Source organism: Kwoniella dejecticola, chromosome 11, assembly GCF_000512565.2.
Source record: "Kwoniella dejecticola CBS 10117 chromosome 11, complete sequence".
Lineage (NCBI taxonomy): Eukaryota > Fungi > Basidiomycota > Tremellomycetes > Tremellales > Cryptococcaceae > Kwoniella > Kwoniella dejecticola.
The window spans coordinates 989,269-1,006,707 of NC_089311.1; the positions used below are offsets into that span (position 1 = coordinate 989,269).

A 17,439-nucleotide genomic window follows, 5' to 3' on the forward strand; every position below is an offset into this window, starting at 1 on the left:
AATTCGCTTGTGACCGTGATAAACCCATCCAACCCCAATCCAACGGTTTCGGTTGATACGAGCGTGCAATTTACCGAGTGATGATATTATCAAAATATATGCACCCCTCCCCTTTTACCCTCACTTTGACCTCCACTTGGTTTCGGCTATCGGCGTCCACTTACGACGTCTACTCATGCGCGATCGATATCTTAATCGGTCCAGGGCATACTATGACATCTCACTAGCTGGTTATAAGAGGCAAGCGGCCTACTTTCCAGCCTCAACAGTATCACTCAAGCAGTCAAGCCTCGCAATACAAGATGCTGTACATTGCATCGGTGAGTCTGGTCAAGGGACCACCCCCAGGTCAAGTAGCGCTGATGCGACTTCAATTTTTGTAGGCTTTGACGCCGACGCCGATCATCGGTTCTCTTAAAGTCGAGGGATTCACCGGCCCCGAATCGACCTCGTTGATCATAGCCAAACCTGATAAAGTCGAAGTATGGAACGTCGAACCGAAAGGTCTGGTATATCAAGCCGAGCTTGAGCTATGGGGGAACATCGTGGGCATTGATAAAGTGGAAGTTGAGGTCAGTCGTGATTTCCCATCATTACAAATCCTAACAGTCCACGCTTCGTCAGACTTCGCCGGCTGACAAGCTCCGATCTTCACTCAGGGTGCTCGACCTCACTTCTTGGTACTCACCGCTCCGCCCTCCGCACACCTCCTACTAATCACCTACTCCGCTTCTCCGACCCCCGCACTGATCGTCACCTCCACGATACCGCTCAACCCCCCAACGCCGACCTTGCGTCAAGCTGAGTTCTTCACGTCAGTCGTCTCTCAGGGTAACGTAGCCCTTGTCAGTCTGTGGATAGGGGTACTGTCATGTATCGAAATGGAAGTCGAGAAGGACAAAGATGCGAGAAAGCGACGGGCGAGTGCAGCCGGGATGGAAGTGGAAGAAGGAAAGAGATTGCAATTTAGGGATAATTTCAATATCAAGTGAGCAGCAGCAGTATTCAGACTGATAGTCATGTCGGGGAAAAGGGCTGATAATCATGGTCGAAAGCGTTCGGGAACACAATTTACTCCATCTATCGTTCTTACCGGTCCCACCTACTTCATCTGGGCCGCTCATCTCTTTCCTGTGGCTATCAGCGCCATCTGATTTGCAACTTCAAGTTCGAACCCTTTCTACAGCAGCTCATGCTTTCAACGATCTCAGTAAGATCGTGGACGTTGTCGCCCCCTTATCGAATAATATCAGCTTGACGGAAGAGACGAATTTCAACCATATCCCATTCTCTTGTCCTGCTGCCCGGAGAGTCCTACCTATCCCATCAATCTCGTCAACTAGGGATGGAGAATATTCGCTGTTGGTCATCGGGGATGAACACTCAGTACTGTACAATCTCGGTGTTGTTCAGCAATCTCCCAAAGCATTGCGGAGGTTATCGATTGCTTCCGGACCTAATACCTCTCCCCGAGCGAGTGCGAGAAGGTCACCGCAGACTGAGATGGTAAATAGCGTCAGTAAGCGCCGCAAGTCGAGTATGAATTCGAAAGCTACCGGTGGAGCCGATCTGACTAATGAACGGTGGGAACTGAAACCCGTCTGGAGAGTCAGACAGGGATTCGGTACAATCTTAGCGTGAGTGAACTAAAGGTTGCGATATACACCCAGTCCAGCTGAATGTCTCCTGTAGAGCGAGTATACTGGATTCGAACTCCAAAGGTGCTAGTGCGATCATTGGAGACGAGTGCGGTAGACTCACTGCGATCGGATGGGAATTCGAAAGGAATCAAGGTATACTGGAAGGCGCAACTGGTCAGAACGGTACGGTCAGAGTCAAGAAAGTGGAAATGGGTGTCGTAAGTCATCCTCGATGTATGCGGAATGACCGCTGATATGTGGTAACCTTTCATGGTCAGGCATCACCACCATCATCCTTGACGTACCTCGATTCGTCTCACTTGTTCATATCCTCTGCAGCGGGCGACTCTTCTGTGGTCAAGCTGAATTTACCTGAGCCGAACACTGCTCACTCGCCTATATCGCCTTCATCAGCAAGCGATGCCAGAGCAGTACCCCGAAAAGGGAAAGGCAGAGCAAGGGATGATTCCGAAGAAGGGTTGTGGACGGTCGTGCTGGAGGATGAAGGCAATGAGTGGAGAGGAGACGTGGACATCAAGGAGAGATGGATGAATGTCGCTCCTGTAAAAGATCTGTGTGCTGTCCAGGAAGAAGGCGGTGGTCTTGTAAGTTGCCTGACACTTTGTAGCATGCGTTCGACAATCGCTTTGACTGACGAATTTTGGCAGTCGCATCTGGTCATTTCTTCCGGAGCATCGAATACCAATTCCTTGCGGGTAGTAAGAAGTGGAGTCGGCCTGGAGGAGGTATCCACCATCCAAGGTATCGAGGGTGTAGAGAAGGTGTGGACGCTTGTCGACTCGTCTGGGTGAGCTTCACCTTCATTAGGCAGAATAAAGATTGACAATCAGCTTATATGCCTTACAGCTCACCGAGGCTACTGCTTTCGACTTCATCGACAACCCTCTTATTGCAGATGGAACCGGAAATATCGCTGCTCGATACTACTGCCCAAATATCGGACATCCCGACGTTGGCAGCGGGTATCTTGCCTGGCGCAGATATCCTCGTGCAAATTACCGCGAGAGGTATAGCCACTTGGTCAGACGTCACTTCCGGTCTGTCTGCCGGTTCCATTGATCTACACAAAGAAAGTGAGATCGTCGCTGCGCAAGTCTACGAGAATCTGGCTGTGATTGCAAAAGCAGGTGGCGAGGTCAATCTATTTGAGATCACCGCGAATGGTCTGAACCTTGTGGCGTGAGTCAGCTGACAAGTCGTAAAACCTCTTGAGCTGATAATGAGGTCGATTGATGTAGTTCACTAAAGGCCTCCGCCGAGATTGCTTCGATCTCAATTATCAGCTCTCCGAGCGTCCCTTCGCCCATCTTAGCCATCGGAACATGGTCAGACGAAATACTAGTGTACAGCATCGCGCAAATACAAGCCGGTTCAACGGCTGTGACTTCCCTCACCGAGTCGCATTACGCATCTTCGCTACACTTGCAAGAATCTGTCTCTTCTCTGACCTCGACAAGCGGTGTGCAGCTCTTAGCTGGACTAAGCGATGGGTCGTTGGTGGTGTACGATCTTGAACCGTCTGGACCCAATGGTGAAGTGAACTCAAAATCAAGGAAAGTGACTTCTCTCGGTAATAGGCCACTAAACATCGAACCCACGACGGGTCCTACTGTCTCAGGAGATAAAGTCATTGGAGTCGGCTTGACGGAAAGGATGTCTGTGATTTTCGAAAGTGGAGAAAGGATAGATACGTCGAGCGTCAGTCGTAAAGTGAGTACGGGCATCGTAAAGACTACTGCATTCGAAATCTGGGTAGTCTGGACAAAGCCCTGAAGATGGTGACAAATGCTTTGTAGGATGTAATTTGTGCGACATCCTTGAACTCACCGACCCATGGCGAAATTCTGGTTTTGGTTTCTTCGGATGAGCTGTCTTTCGTGAAGATCAATTCGTTGAAGAAGTTATCGATATCGACCCTTGATCTTGGGGACCGATCAGCGACCAAGATCATAGCGTACAATGAACATCTCCTTGTCGATGGCGTGGTAGTGAAGACTATGGATGCTCAGAATGGCGAGGTTCTGCAGATGAGCAGTTTGGAATTGAGAGACTCAGTCACCTTGAATCGTGAGCACATCTCGTGGCGCTCTTGATATTTCCAAATGAACTGATTGGATTGCCGTTGCTGACGTCTTTCTGACAGCCCTGGCCGAAATGCAATTGAAGGAAAGGGAAGAAGTGACGTCCCTCCGATCCTTGATGCTTAATGGTAAACAATACTTGGCTGTGGGAACGGCCATCTTACCCACCGACGAGGAAGATGGTGGCGCTGATCTAGAAGAGGATAATCATACGAATGTCAAAGAAGGCAGACTCTTACTTATCGATATCGTCAACAACACCTCGAGTTCAAACACAGAACAGAATGTGAAATATACGAATGAAGAGACTAAGCATGAACTCAAGGTGGTCGTGGAGAAAGTAATTGAGGGACCTGTATATGATCTGGAGGTCATTCATGGGTTCTTAGCTGTTGCTGCGGGCAGTAAAGTGGGTCGAAATCTGCTTCTACTTCTGCTTTTGCTTCTTCCACCAGAGATACTCTGTCATCCCACTATAAGACCTCGTCATCATTTTTTCTATCTTTCAGGGGTTTATTGCTGACTACTCCCCTTGAGCAGGTGACGATCAACCGACTCTCGCCTTCTCCCCAACTTAACTTAGTCGAAACATCCTCCTTCACATCGGCTTTCTTGGCTTCGCACTTGACCGTGACACCTGCGACTACTTCCACTACAGGCTCGAACCTCACCGCTGAAGACAGACTTGTACTTGGTGACGGACTGCGAAGTATAATCGTCCTCAGCGTGGACGAAGGTGATGGAAAGATATACGACGATACGAGAGACCTAGCTACGCATGCGGTTAATGCGATGGGCCCAGTGACGGATGATGGGGAAGGAGTGATCATTGGGGATGTGCGTGTTTGTCCTGTCTTTTCCTTGTCTCTTCTTCTCTGGAAATCCAATCCAATATGATTGGGCTGGCTTACATACTCGATAGGAGGTCAATCGGCTGATTTTAGGTGAACGTAATAGGGATATAATAATATCATGACCTTCAGGTTGAAGGATCGTATTGAACCAGCGGCAACCTTTGGATTACACGAAGAAATCATCAGATTCGTACCTGGTAAGTAGAGGTCGTGTCCCTTGACCTACACATTAACCATATCCTCTTGATCTACACATTGACCATATGAGCTGACCTTTTCGATCCCTTTGCATGTGCAGGCTCATTAGCGCCTCCGGGATCATCTTCCGATGTCCTCCGTCCTGACCAGCTGTACATGACAGCCACAGGGCGATTAGGTATCATTGGAGAACTGACGAAATCGGCGACTCGGACTTTGGACGATCTACAAAGAAACCTAGACAAGTATTGGCGCTCTCCACTGGGCGGCGGCGTTGGGTGGAAAGAGTTTAGGAAAGGGGGAAGTGAGTTGGTCAGGAGGGATATGGCTGGTTGGGTCGATGGTGATTTGTGAGTTTGAATCTGGGTTCGGGTTTGGGGCTGGGTTTGGCCTTGTCTCAATTGAAATCTCTTGCTCTGTTTCCTCTTCGTCTTCGTCTTCGTCTTCGCTTTCGTCTTCGTCTTCGTTTTCGTCTTCGTCTTCGTTTTCGTCTTCGGCCTTCGGCCTAGAGATCTTGTGTGATCAGACGTTATCCATCATTGTTGGGGCGTTACAATGTTAACAAACAGGCTGACAAGTGACATCCTGACTTTACACAGCGTCCAAAAATTCTTGAATACAAGTCTATTCACTCCTGAGGAAACGGACAAGGTACTAAACGGTTCGACCACGCACGAACAAGTACACAAGATTGACTCGGCGAGCGGAAAGAAAGAGAAGGCTGATAGAGCGGATGTAGTGAGGGTTTTGGAAGCTGCCGGCGGGATGCATTGAGCCACGATGGTCAGTGTATCGTATCATCAGACAAACTCAAAATGTAATGTAAGCTATTCGGAAGATGCCATGGATTTTGATTGAGGTGTCCTGGCACCGCCTTCACATGAGTGATATTTTGTTATTGTAAGGATATATAGTCTAGAACAGAGTAGTACAACGGAATTGTCATGTATCGAATACTGAGTACTGAATGTTATATGATAAATGTATTTCCCAATAGTCTGACTAGAGGTACTCGCAGAGCTAAATTGTGCAGAAGCACCATCTCAGTCCTGCTTCTTGTCATCGTTTCTGCGTTCTCGCCGACTTATCAATTCCAGTAATGGTCCCTCAAATTCTGCCCACGGTATATATCGCATCGAAGCGTCTTCGTGCGGGTATGCATCTTCCCCTCTCCACCAGAGTGCGTACACACACTTCTGCTTCTGCTTCTGCTTTTGCCAGGGCACTTCCCCTTCTTCTGCCTGTCCCTCCCCGACTTCGTTTCTACCCTCATCGTCCTCTGCAACTATACCCTGCCTCCACTCCCACCCTATCTCGCTCGAATCCTTGCCATCAATCTTCACCCTATCCGTCTTCCCCTCTTTATCTAGGATCACCTCTATCCTCTCCATTCCAAAAGTGATTCCTTCACCTACTGCTTTCGTATAACCCTCCTTTAATGTCCAGAGCTTCATCAACTTATCGTTCCTCTCCTCGTCGCTCATCGGAACGCTCATACTAAGTTTTTCTTGTAGGGTTAGTTGGTATGATATGCCCTCTTGAGTCTCTTTTGGGTCGGAGACGGGGGCCATGATGTCGATTCCGACGCAAGCGAGGGGGGAATGGGATCGGAGGACGGCGAAAAGGATGAATGAGGATTCGTGCGTGTTATTGAATTCCATTGGGGGGTCGAGGGGTGGAGTAGCCTAGGAAGGGATGGTGCAAAGTGCAATGCAATACGTATCATCAGTCTATGAATTTGCAATGAATGGGTAGGATCATCATTCGACTGGCAATGATCTTCGAAAGTGCAAGTGCAAGTGCAAGTGCAACTCATCTCTGATCAAATGGACTCACCAGAGTAGGCTTCCCTTTCCCCTTTCTACCGAATGTAGGTAGTTGGTCACCCACCAGCAAGCCGTTGGTATGTAAGAACCAGGTCATACTTAGTCGGGCGACCAACGAGCGCAGAGCATCGTCAGGTAGTCGGAATCGTTTTATCCTTTCTCGACCTGCCGGTTCGATCAAGGTGGCCAGCCGGTCGAAGGTCTGATAAGTATGATGAATGGCCATCAGCAACAGCTTTCTCAGGTTGTGACGGACGGTTGATTAGGGCGTATCATTGATGTCCAGTGTACAGAGACCACATAAAAGAGAAGCCTTGGAGGGTTACAGCTGGGTATGGCATCTCACTGAACAATATTCACCTCCTGCGGAATCGGTTCGTCCGGGATTTTGATCGCGAACAATTTCATGATACAGACAAACTCTGCGATCAACAGGTCAATGAAGATGCAGCGGCTTGAACGTTGAACGATAGACTTCGACTGGCGAGCAGGTGGTAAGGCGTGGATCTGAAGCGAAAAGTGGTAGTTCAACGGTCTTCGCTTGTGTTGTGTTGCTAAGGTCAAGCCGTGCAAGAGGAGGAAATGATGATAGGTAGGTGAACTGTGGTGGGCTCGACTCGGATGGATCGACCAAGTGGAGGGGTATAATATGTGGAGTCCCGCTTGAACCCACGCGAAGTACCTGAATTGTGGGTGCGAAGCTCAACGATCTGAGCGTGTTTCGCTTGGATTGTATGTCACTTGCATCAAGCATGAGCAAGGCCAAGACTGCCTGCAATCTCCGCATGTCGTGCTAGGCTCAACCAGCAACCTCATGACGAAAACTACGATACAGAGTAATTTGTGTCACGGCGAAAGCGAATCTGCAGAACAACCGGGGCACAACGAAATCGCAGGATGGACGAAGATTTCGAAGATCTCTTGCGGGACGAGGAGGTGTGTCCTGCTCCTGCCTCACAATCCGAAATCTTTGCTAAGATCCAAGGAGTGGATTGGAATGAGCTGATAGTGCGATTATTATAGTTCAGTAGTCCTGAAAAGTCGGCCGTGGCCAGATTGCCGACATTGAATATCGATGAGAAGGCCATTCCGAGCGAAAACGAGTTGCGGCTTGGTAAGAGAGTCTTGGAACTGGAGAAGGAACGGGATGATTTGATCGTAAGTGACTACTGTTTGAACGTCATAAATATCCTCAGTACATGCCGATTTCGTCATGTGCTCTTTCGATCCATATTGACTGATAATATCACTGGTCACAGGCCGAGATAACCAAGCTGAAAGCCCAACAACCTCCTCGACATCCCACCATTCCAATCTCACCCGCATCCCAAGCTCAATCACAGACTTCCTCTGGACCTATAGAGATCCCTCCGCCCCTCATACCAGTGCTAGCTATCCTTCGTCAACATGTAACAGAGCTAACGAAGGATAATCAAGCTCTCCGATATACGTTCTTAGGCTCGGAGAAACCGAATAAAGGATCAATCAAAACTACCCAAAATCCAATTATAGCTTCGCCTTTACCTATACCCGCTTCGGGAGGAGGCCCGAGCACGAGTATGCCTATGTCAGCGACCTCGTCAAAACTCACGCTGGATGTCGATATGGTCTCTTCGCCCAATCCCACACTGGGTAATCCACCTAAGCCATCAACACCAACAACCGGTATGGGAATTAGCAATATTGTATCCGCTCCGGAAGGTCTTGGACAAACTCAAGATCTGCGTGAGCCCGACAAGCGCTTCGCACAAGTTGATATCGAGAAAGTGCTTGATAGAGTCAAGAATCTGATAGAGGAGAACGAAGAGTTGGGCGAGATGATCTTGGAAATTGGTCGGAGGGATGATTTCCAGGTGCAATGGGAAAAAGCTATGGACGGTGAGCTAGTCTATCATCTCATGTACACAAGTCCAGCTCATGACATGCTGCTAGATTCGCGGAATGTCATATCTTCCTTAGAGTGAGTGTCACCCTCTTCTTTTTTTCTTTCTAGTCGATAATCCTCCGGTTTCGCTTTGCAAATACAACGCTGACTCCTGTTATTTGTCTACCTTCATATCGATAGTTCCGACTTGACGCATCATCTTACCGTCGTCCAATCATTACGCTCAGAGCTCTCATCTTACAAAAGCCATTTCGGTCCTATCCCATCAACTACGTCTGCTTCATCCTCCTCGACACTGAACGCACCGCATAAACATTCCATATCGGGATCAGGACCGTCAACACCCACGCGGCCCTCGCATCATTCTCACTCACACCAACACCAACATCAGAGAGATCGCGATCGGGACAGGGATAGAGATAGAGGTAGAGACAGTAGTGCAGGAAACAGAAGCGACAGATCGCATCATATCTCTGAGAGAGAGCGGGAAAGGGATGCACCGCCGCGACGAACGGATAATCAACTATCGATAAGGGGTGCTAGTGCTAATAACAATGCTAGTGCTATCGCTGGTGGACCGAGGAAAGATGATCGCGACAGATCGAATCAGCAGGGGCGTATACCGTCTGGACCAAGTCATAGGAATGGAAATGGGAATGGGACTGGGAACGGGGATGGAAATGCCTCAAAGGACGATAGAGCATACAAGAGGCGGCGCTGAATTTAGTCGAAGTCCATTTATGTCGGTGTGATACAAGGGGACTTTTGTCTTTTGCATGTGATGTATAGTAGAGGACAATGATATCATCTTGCTTTGAGGCCTATCAGTGTTAAGAGCAATAGCGAAGAGAGCCAGTATGTGGGAAACCGCTCAGGGGTATATAGGTCGATTCTGGCACGACCCACAACCTTGATCGAAAGATTGATGCGATGCATGGGATAAACAAATGCATAACAGCCAGTCTCAAACATGTCAAGTACGCTCACATACTAAGGATTGAGCTGACCTTCGGACACGTAAGTTCTGTTCTCTGTAATTTTTCGTCAATATATCGATGTGTCAGTTCAGGGAGCATTCAGCTCTGCAGCACGCTAATACCAGCTCTGACTCTGTGCATCCCACCTAAGAGGATATGAACCATCGTGGCCTGATTGATTGTGCACATCAGGCTGTTGAATGCCGAACCCGACCGGAGGCGCATTCTGGTAGGGGAAGTGCGACGTTCCGGGCCGTTGACTTGTCATGGCTGAGAGCGGATATCGAGCCAAACCGTGTTGCGTGTCTGAGCTCTGAGCAGCGGCAGGCGATTGAAGATACTGATTTGTCTCAGTCGGTTCTTCGGGCCAGGTTGTGAATTCAGGAGTCAGAATATCCAGGGCCGTTGTGACTTCGGCCTTCATCGTACGATCTAGAGCATCGACCGTGCAATCATTCACAACTTGCAGATGAAGACCTTCGCTTGAAATCTTGACACAATGACTGCCCTTACAAGTCTGGACTTGGTATTTGCCTGCGAACCTATCCCAGGGAACATCCTGCCTCTTTGCCGTTCGACCGGTCTTGTTGTCGTTAACCCTGCTGCCTGACGGAGCAATCCACTGGAACTTCTTGATCGCTAAAGTGTTCGGAAACTTCGTCATCTCTTCCCATTGTTCAGTATCGAGGTCATTCTTCGTGAGGTCCAAGCGCAGGGTAGCACTCCAAAAACCCTGATGCACATTGTCTCCGTCTTCCAGAGGCTCATACTCGGGAGATCCGGGCTTTTGCCGGAATACTTGAGACGAACCACCTTGTTTGGTAAGGCTATAAGTCCATGATTGCCCCTCACGGCTCAAAACCTCTTCCTCAACCGCAGAGTTGGGTTTAGGATACAGATTCCCTCTGATATTCCTAAAAGCACGTGCAGATGCCCCGAGGACTGTTCGGCATTGTTCACCAGTGATAAAGTCTTGACTTGGGCTTATATCAGATTGAAGACTCCTTGTGGCGACGGGAGTATCGCCTTGGCCACCGTTGATTGTGGGGTCAGACCCTACCTGAAAAGCAGGCTGCTGCTGATACCAATTATAGGTTGAGCTGTGTCGACTCATAACGAGATGCGGATGTCTGTGGCAGCTTGATAATACCCTATCCAAGCAGTGCTTAGAGAATCATATGCATCCCATCGCAGCTCGATATATACATGCCATGGCAGGTATGCTCTGAGCGCTAATGAGAAGCTCTGATGAGCGATGAACACGCACCTTTGTGCAGCTTCATGCCCAGTCGCGGTGATCCAAACTCCTTTCAGGTAGAAGTGTGATCGAGCTGCAGTAGGTACAAAGGTGACATGTGGACCATCCTTCGCCAGATTGTGACTCGTTGAGCACCATCCAGGCAGGCTGGGCATTGAACAAGAATAATTGCACACCGCTACTATTCAGATTCTGACACTCCGCAGCCTGATACTCATGGGACATGTACCTTTACAGTTCCAAGTCTGCAACGGGACATCGACTCGCAGCGTAGCGCTCTGATGGATCTGAAGCTGTACACGGCATGCTATGTCTCTCGAACATCATGCATACTGCATCTGACCGCGAAAGAATTTGACAAAAACCGCCACAGATTCTCAGCCATAATACGCTGAACCATCATGCTGGCAACTGCGCTGTGAGATCCCGATGACGTCTTCCTGGTCAGTCTTGTATCCAATCGTAACATTCAGGTTCGCATCCTTCAAATTCCTGGCTCGAAAAAGATTGACTGGGGGATTTGCTGAGACCTCACCGACACAGACGATGTCGACTTCGTACGCCGTCTGAGAGTCGCAGAAACGCCTGACCCCGCCACAGAGATTTATAGATCTATTCGCATTACTCCAAGGACTGTGGAGTGACAACGGTGTTATATTCTTATTGTCAGACTTCGTCTTCAGACCAGATGCAGTGATCGTGAAGGCTCGAGACTGCATTTGTTGCTGCCAGTCAGTAACACCCATAAGAGTGTCCATCTGCTCGTCCGTCAAGGTCATCTCGCATTTTGCATACCATTCACCCAACGGCACTGCTCCGACGACGATCAAGCTGTTATCGGTGTCCTTGATGGTGTAGCTATCTCGTCCAGACTGTCTGGCCGCCGCATGTCGCTCTCGTTTTGCAGTGTCGGAGATCGTCGTTGAAAACAGAAAGGCCCCCGTTCCTCGAGACTGGTCGGGAAGCTGCGTTGCCGTGGACGAGTGAAAAATGCACGAGATCTTCGACCTTTGTCCTATCCGGAATGCCTTTTTTGCAATATCATTCTGGAAGAACCCTCTAAAATCCAACAAACTCCCACCCCTAATAACGCTTGGAGCCTCGGGAGTGCTCGACACCTTATAGTCCAGCCCTGCTTCTATGGTAGCTGTCGGGATGTTTTGACGTATTTGTGCTTGCGCGTCTGGCGTATAATCAGAAAGCCGCGCTGCGGAACACTTCTGGTACTCTAGTCTTGACTCTTCTCCGCCGTCACTATTCGAAACACCTCCCATCTGATCAATCGCGGACTCCTCAGCCCCTAAGAGATACTGCATTCTATTGTCATGCAATCCTTGGGCGTGAAACTCGTACATTTCATTTCGATACAAGGCTCGTGCTATTGAAGAGATCGTCAGCGTCGTCCTGAGCTGCTCTGCTTGCGGATAGGGCTCACTTTCAGCGGCGGTCAAACCTAGACTGACTTCTTCACCATATTCACCGAGCTCCGCAAAGTATTGGGATGATCGGCTCAGCTCATTCGATTTGTGATACGCGAAGGCAGCTTCTGTGATCCCTGCATCAGAATCAAGCGAGACGCTTACCTGGTCGTTTACCCTTGGCTGCACAGCTTTCGGATGAGTAGAATCTCGGAATACAAGAACATCGTTAGGAGACAGGCCGGTAGACGAGCCCGAGGGTGTATCCGGCAAGAAGTCCTGGACGATTAGTTCATGGAACAAATGAATTTCTGCCGGAGTTGTCGCGGTTTGCTGAGAATGCACAGTTTGGGGATCGGCTGCCGAAAGATCGAGCTCAGCATTTTCAGGCATGTTGCCGAAGTGGTAAAGGGGTCTGTAGAGACTCAAAGAGAGATGACGGACTTTACGATGTTTTGAAAGACGTGAACTCCAATTTTGAGGGTTAGAACACGCCGTACATCTATCTGTCTTTGCTAGATTTGCCTGGGAAGGGCGGAGGTGTCTTTTGACATTCTCAACAGAAAGGATCCTCCCGGACGTCCTGATCCCCTTTTGTGAGGAATCCAGTCGTCCTTTCGAGAGGGATGACGTGAAATACAGTTCTCAAAAGAGATGCTGGCGCTGTCGCTGTCACTGTATATGCAGCGGATGTAGCGGCACCGGCGCAAATTGCCCCGCCATCGAGACCGCCGTATGCGTGTGTCCCGCAGATAAGCCACTTCCAACCACCGGGAGCACAAATGCATTCGTTCCCACAAGACTCCCTGTCAGGATCAGTCAAATGGTACAAATGGCTGAATTCATTCATCAGTCATCTCTGCGGATTCCCCTCTCGTTCTGACAATCCTCGCTTCTCACACGTATATATATTGCTCCTGCGGCTTTCAGCTTCTCAGGCTCCATCTGGGCTATTCGCGTCACTGATCGATTTGAGCGCCTCTTCCGCCGTTACAGGAGTCATACTGAGCTCTATCTGAATGGGCTGGTTCTCCACCAATATCGGCTGCTCCGTGTCTTTACATAACCAGATATCTCCGAAGGTTGTCACATTCGTCTGGTAAATATCTAATTTGCGTTCAAAGACGGCTTCGCCGTTCCCTCTGTTCAGCCGATGCGGGTACATTACTGCCCATTGGGTTCGAAGGTCCCTGATCGAGAACACACCCCCGCTGTCCAGGGCGAACGAGCTGCTGACGTCCAAGTAGGACCCTTCAACAGCTCGAGAGCGAAGTTCGTCGTCCTCCAGCTTAATGCTCGTCTTCAAAGAGTACCTCCATCTGGCATAATGCAGCTCATTAGCTTGTGAATGCTTTCCCGCTTTCGCCTTTCCACGGCTTCTGGTCTGATCAGTAGGTTGGCCAGATGCATCCCGTAATCCCCATCGTTCGCAGTGTGTCTTGTCTTCAACCACATGGCTATAATTCGCCAAGCCCTCCGCGGTCGTACCAACGAATGATAGCTGATATGACTGAGGGTTGATTTGCCGATTATTAGCGGCTTTGAAGCCGTCGAAAGCATTTTGTGAGACTCCCTTTACCCGCAATAGCTTCATGGTCTCTGTATCACATGTAAAACTCCATTGTATATTAGCTTTCTCTCTTGCCAGATCGGCAGGCAGTAAGATGTCGCTGAGACTCACCATCTGAACGCACCCCATTGGTCGCCGGACCCGGCTGCGGACCTGTCGATGCATTGTTCATGTGATATGACCTTGCGACCGCAGCGGAAGCACGAGGGGCGGACTTTGTGTCCACTGGACCAGAGAATGCAGTCGCGGCATGGCAGAAGCTATTGCCAGTATCGGCTGATGAGGAAGGCTGACTCAAGAAGTTCACAGGTGTGAAATAATTGTCGAACCCTCCATCAGCGATCCCCTCTGGTTTAGATGGAACATCTCCGTGTGCAATTGAGTCTTGAGGCATGTTGAACGGCATACCAAAGTAGTAATTTTGCCAAGCTTGATTGTTCGTCAGGTCTGCGGTGTTTTCGGATGCTGCAGGCAGCGATGCATAGGCTTGAGCGTTCACCTGGCCATACATTCTTTGTTCTGGCATACCCTCTTGAGATGTAGGGTAGTTAAAGGCATCGCTGAGACCGTACAAACGATGATTTGTGTTCCGAAGTCCGTTGCTGCTGCTGATGAGTCCCATCTGTATATTGGTTGAGAGCGGCACAAATTCGCTCGAAGTCCTCATCGTCCTTGAAGAAATTGCTCCGATCTGCGTGACTCATGATGGATAGTGCCGAAATGTGACCTCGTCGTTGATCACCATATGGGGAATTGATGAGCAGTCAAGAGCCTTCTAACTATATAGCATTCTTCCCAAAAGTCCTGACTGTGTTTGTTTCGCCAATCAAACCGCTAAGGAGGCTTACAACACTGAAGGCTGTCAAAGGATTGCGGCTGTGACGCTCCCCGTCAGGTCGACCTTTGACCAGAAGCAGAACAGCTTCTTTATCGCCAAGTAGTACGCCATCCCCTCCGTCCCATAACAAAGGTTGGACATGCTGTCATGATGACGGGGAAATCCAGAACATAGAATGCATGTCCAAGGATTTCGGCCGTGAAAGAGAAGCCGCTGAATGGATTTAGGGCGGACATTTTCCAGTGATGTGCCCAAGATTGACAGCACTATACTGGTCCCAGGTTTATCACACGATGCATAAAAGCACATTGAAATGGTATGACTTCAGCTCAAGTCGAAACAAAGCAAACAAAGCTCAACAAGCATCTCGAGATCACTCAGTGTTCTCGAACAGTAGATGATACTTGCACGGGACCGATGGCTCTAAGGCGCACATAGATCCTTTCTGTGCACAGCGTACCTCCGTCAAAGGTGGCCCGATTGACAACATAGCTTCGAGGGACTGGGTGCGAGAGTAGCTGGCGGGATCGTGTTCAGCCCAAAACAGTACACATGGCAGGCGAGGACACTGGATCTTGACAAGACATGATCTCCTTTATGATCGAGAAGGATACTGTAAATTCGTGCGTTCCAAGCATGGCAGCCCAGAGTCGATGACTTCATCTTTTCGCCCTGTGAGCTTGTTCCAAGCGAATCCCCCATACTTTAAGCAAAACGGGATTAAGGTCATCAAGTGTCTCATGTCAGAGTACAGTACCATCGTCGTTGATTCGCGTTCGGACGGGTGTAGTCGGTATGGAAAGGGACACAGCAGAGAACTCTCGACCGCAAAATGAAGGTCGACGGCTCAGAATGGGATCAGAGAGGGGCACTGACATGACCGCCGAAACCTCTTTGCCACCTGCTGCGCGACAGCATATTCGATCTGGGGATACAGATGACACGCAAGTCACTCATGGAGATACTGCCCGTGATTTTTCGTCACTCTCCGATTCAAGGAACATCGCACAGATATTTCGGTCGCAAGATATCGTAGGAGCTGAAAGACCACACATCCCTCTTTCAAGCTATGATCGATCTCGACTGAATCTGCTGAACCCAAACTTTCAGCATCGGGGTGACACTATGTCCGCCTTCTCGCCTTCTCAGCCTACTATCTTTAATCCTACTAGACCGGTATTCACCAGGGACCGATCGCTACAACGATGCATCACTGAACCGGGTGAAGAGGATATGATTGCAGCTCTGGGTAAGGGAACACCGTCCAGTGCTCCTACTGACGGCACTCATACGTACTCAGGCTGGGTCCGCGAGGCTCGTACGATCCGGGTGTCGGGAGCAGATTTACGGTCATTCCGAGCATCCAAAGCAGCAAAATTCAATGAAGATCAATCTAATATTCTGAAGACAATGCATTTTGAAGGAGATCGGACTTACTCTCTCGAAGTACCGGCTTCGGTCGAGAATCATGTTGACGCCATCGCTCAGCCCCAAGGTAATAACACAAGTATGACGGATTTAGGCGACACGAGGGACTCAACGGTCTGGACCGGAAGATGGAGATGCAAGTTGATCCTTACTATCCCGACGACCCACGAGATGCTGCCACAGGAGCCGCCAGCATTTTACAAATTGAAGGTCTTGAGGCAAGATGGACAACCTATCGTTGAAAATCCCAAAGCGCGGCAAAATACGGATGAGCTGTACAGAGTATTTAAGCACACCCACGGGATAGGAGGTACAGGTAATTCCCACTATTTGACTTTCCAAAGATCCCCTGGTCAAACATGCTTCGCGGCGCAAGCGAAATGTACAGTCGATTACCTCAATTATGGCTATCCACCACTGGAAGGTGACGTGATGATGTATCTTGACATCTCACAAGAGGGCACCTATAGTTGATCAGGTAGATTGTACATGACATATACGTACAATTGTTCTATGCCCATCTGCATGCAAATATCATTGCAACGACTATCTATATCTTGACATTTTCCGTCTTGTCCGCTAATTCGTCCACTTTTTCAGCTTCTTCTTTCACCATGTCATCTCCCTCTATCACTTTGACTTCTCCGTCTCGTTCTTCCACATCAGCTCCCTTTGGTGCTTCCTCCTCCTCGTCTCCCCCTTCAACTTTGTACAGGTACCCTTCGATCCAGCCTGATACCTCTTCTTTACCTTCCCCAGCGAAAATCGACTCGGCGAATGCATCTCGCTTGTTGGCGTTCGTTTGCTATAAACACATGTGAGTGTTCAGTACAGCGCTGCTCCACTTAGATCGAGCGAACATCGGCATCAGATTGTATGAGGCCGCCCAGTGCCCGATTGAAGGATGATAGGGTTTCGGTTTGAGATTGTTCACCCACCTTCAGTAAGGGCAATCCACCACCTTGTTCTTCCGGTAATTCCACCAAAGCCTTGACACAAGCTATGTGGTTATTCGATATAGCCCAGTGTAGAGGCGGCGATCCAGCTTCGTTCGTACGCGACAAAAGGTCCTTGGGTATCAGAGGGATGAGGTAGTTTAGTACGTCTAGTCACCACTGTCAGTCAACGAAAAGATTTTACGAGGCGAATTCCCCGCTGTGACTTGATGACTGGGTTCGCAAGTAAATGGGGATGATGGGGATAAGTGACTGACCGACATGACCGTTGCCGCAACACATATGCAAGACAGTATTCCCCCTCTCATCTATCGCATCACCCAAAGGTTCACTTCCGAATTTCTCGACAAACTCCTTCAATTCGTCTATTTCGCCATATCGAGCGGAGAGTAAGACTTCTTCGATGTCCTCGGTTGTTGGAACGGTTCTCGACATCCTGATTGCTGGGTCGAGTGATGGTTGCTGCAGTTTCTGTGTCAATTCTGAGTA

At 49.2% G+C, this 17,439-nt stretch overlaps 8 protein-coding genes across 8 annotated transcripts; 3 read left to right on the top strand and 5 right to left on the bottom strand.

Annotated features, from left to right (window-relative positions):
• Window positions 1–302: 302 nt before the first annotated feature.
• Window positions 303–5,568, top strand: I303_108498 (uncharacterized protein; the record flags this gene model as incomplete). The annotated part of the gene is made up of 15 exons (XM_065969853.1): window positions 303–320; window positions 384–572; window positions 660–988; window positions 1,056–1,637; window positions 1,693–1,858; window positions 1,919–2,245; window positions 2,309–2,448; window positions 2,508–2,840; window positions 2,900–3,371; window positions 3,458–3,728; window positions 3,805–4,151; window positions 4,283–4,579; window positions 4,700–4,793; window positions 4,895–5,144; window positions 5,394–5,568. The coding sequence occupies 15 exons, from the start codon at window positions 303–305 to the stop codon at window positions 5,566–5,568; spliced, it is 3,990 nt and encodes a 1,329-aa protein (XP_065825925.1).
• Window positions 5,569–5,837: 269 nt separating this feature from the next.
• Window positions 5,838–7,028, bottom strand: I303_108499 (uncharacterized protein; the record flags this gene model as incomplete). Its single annotated transcript, XM_018410451.2, has 3 exons — window positions 5,838–6,479; window positions 6,631–6,822; window positions 6,981–7,028. The coding sequence occupies 3 exons, from the start codon at window positions 7,026–7,028 to the stop codon at window positions 5,838–5,840; spliced, it is 882 nt and encodes a 293-aa protein (XP_018260260.2).
• A 489-nt stretch (window positions 7,029–7,517) lies between these two features.
• Window positions 7,518–9,226, top strand: I303_108500 (uncharacterized protein; the record flags this gene model as incomplete). The annotated part of the gene is made up of 5 exons (XM_065969854.1): window positions 7,518–7,556; window positions 7,644–7,778; window positions 7,880–8,498; window positions 8,553–8,580; window positions 8,686–9,226. 5 exons carry the CDS (start codon window positions 7,518–7,520, stop codon window positions 9,224–9,226), a joined length of 1,362 nt encoding a protein of 453 aa, XP_065825926.1.
• Window positions 9,227–9,597: 371 nt separating this feature from the next.
• I303_108501 (uncharacterized protein) lies at window positions 9,598–10,596 on the bottom strand (the record flags this gene model as incomplete). The annotated part of the gene is made up of 1 exon (XM_018410449.1): window positions 9,598–10,596. One exon carries the CDS (start codon window positions 10,594–10,596, stop codon window positions 9,598–9,600), a length of 999 nt encoding a protein of 332 aa, XP_018260258.1.
• A 521-nt stretch (window positions 10,597–11,117) lies between these two features.
• Window positions 11,118–12,551, bottom strand: I303_108502 (uncharacterized protein; the record flags this gene model as incomplete). Its single annotated transcript, XM_018410448.1, has 2 exons — window positions 11,118–12,118; window positions 12,176–12,551. 2 exons carry the CDS (start codon window positions 12,549–12,551, stop codon window positions 11,118–11,120), a joined length of 1,377 nt encoding a protein of 458 aa, XP_018260257.1.
• Window positions 12,552–13,092: 541 nt separating this feature from the next.
• Window positions 13,093–14,350, bottom strand: I303_108503 (uncharacterized protein; the record flags this gene model as incomplete). Its single annotated transcript, XM_018410447.1, has 2 exons — window positions 13,093–13,757; window positions 13,840–14,350. 2 exons carry the CDS (start codon window positions 14,348–14,350, stop codon window positions 13,093–13,095), a joined length of 1,176 nt encoding a protein of 391 aa, XP_018260256.1.
• Window positions 14,351–15,691: 1,341 nt separating this feature from the next.
• I303_108504 (uncharacterized protein) lies at window positions 15,692–16,468 on the top strand (the record flags this gene model as incomplete). The annotated part of the gene is made up of 1 exon (XM_018410446.1): window positions 15,692–16,468. The coding sequence occupies one exon, from the start codon at window positions 15,692–15,694 to the stop codon at window positions 16,466–16,468; it is 777 nt and encodes a 258-aa protein (XP_018260255.1).
• Window positions 16,469–16,544: 76 nt separating this feature from the next.
• On the bottom strand, window positions 16,545–17,385 carry I303_108505 (uncharacterized protein; the record flags this gene model as incomplete). The annotated part of the gene is made up of 3 exons (XM_018410445.1): window positions 16,545–16,799; window positions 16,933–17,099; window positions 17,208–17,385. 3 exons carry the CDS (start codon window positions 17,383–17,385, stop codon window positions 16,545–16,547), a joined length of 600 nt encoding a protein of 199 aa, XP_018260254.1.
• Between the last annotated feature and the right edge of the window lie 54 nt (window positions 17,386–17,439).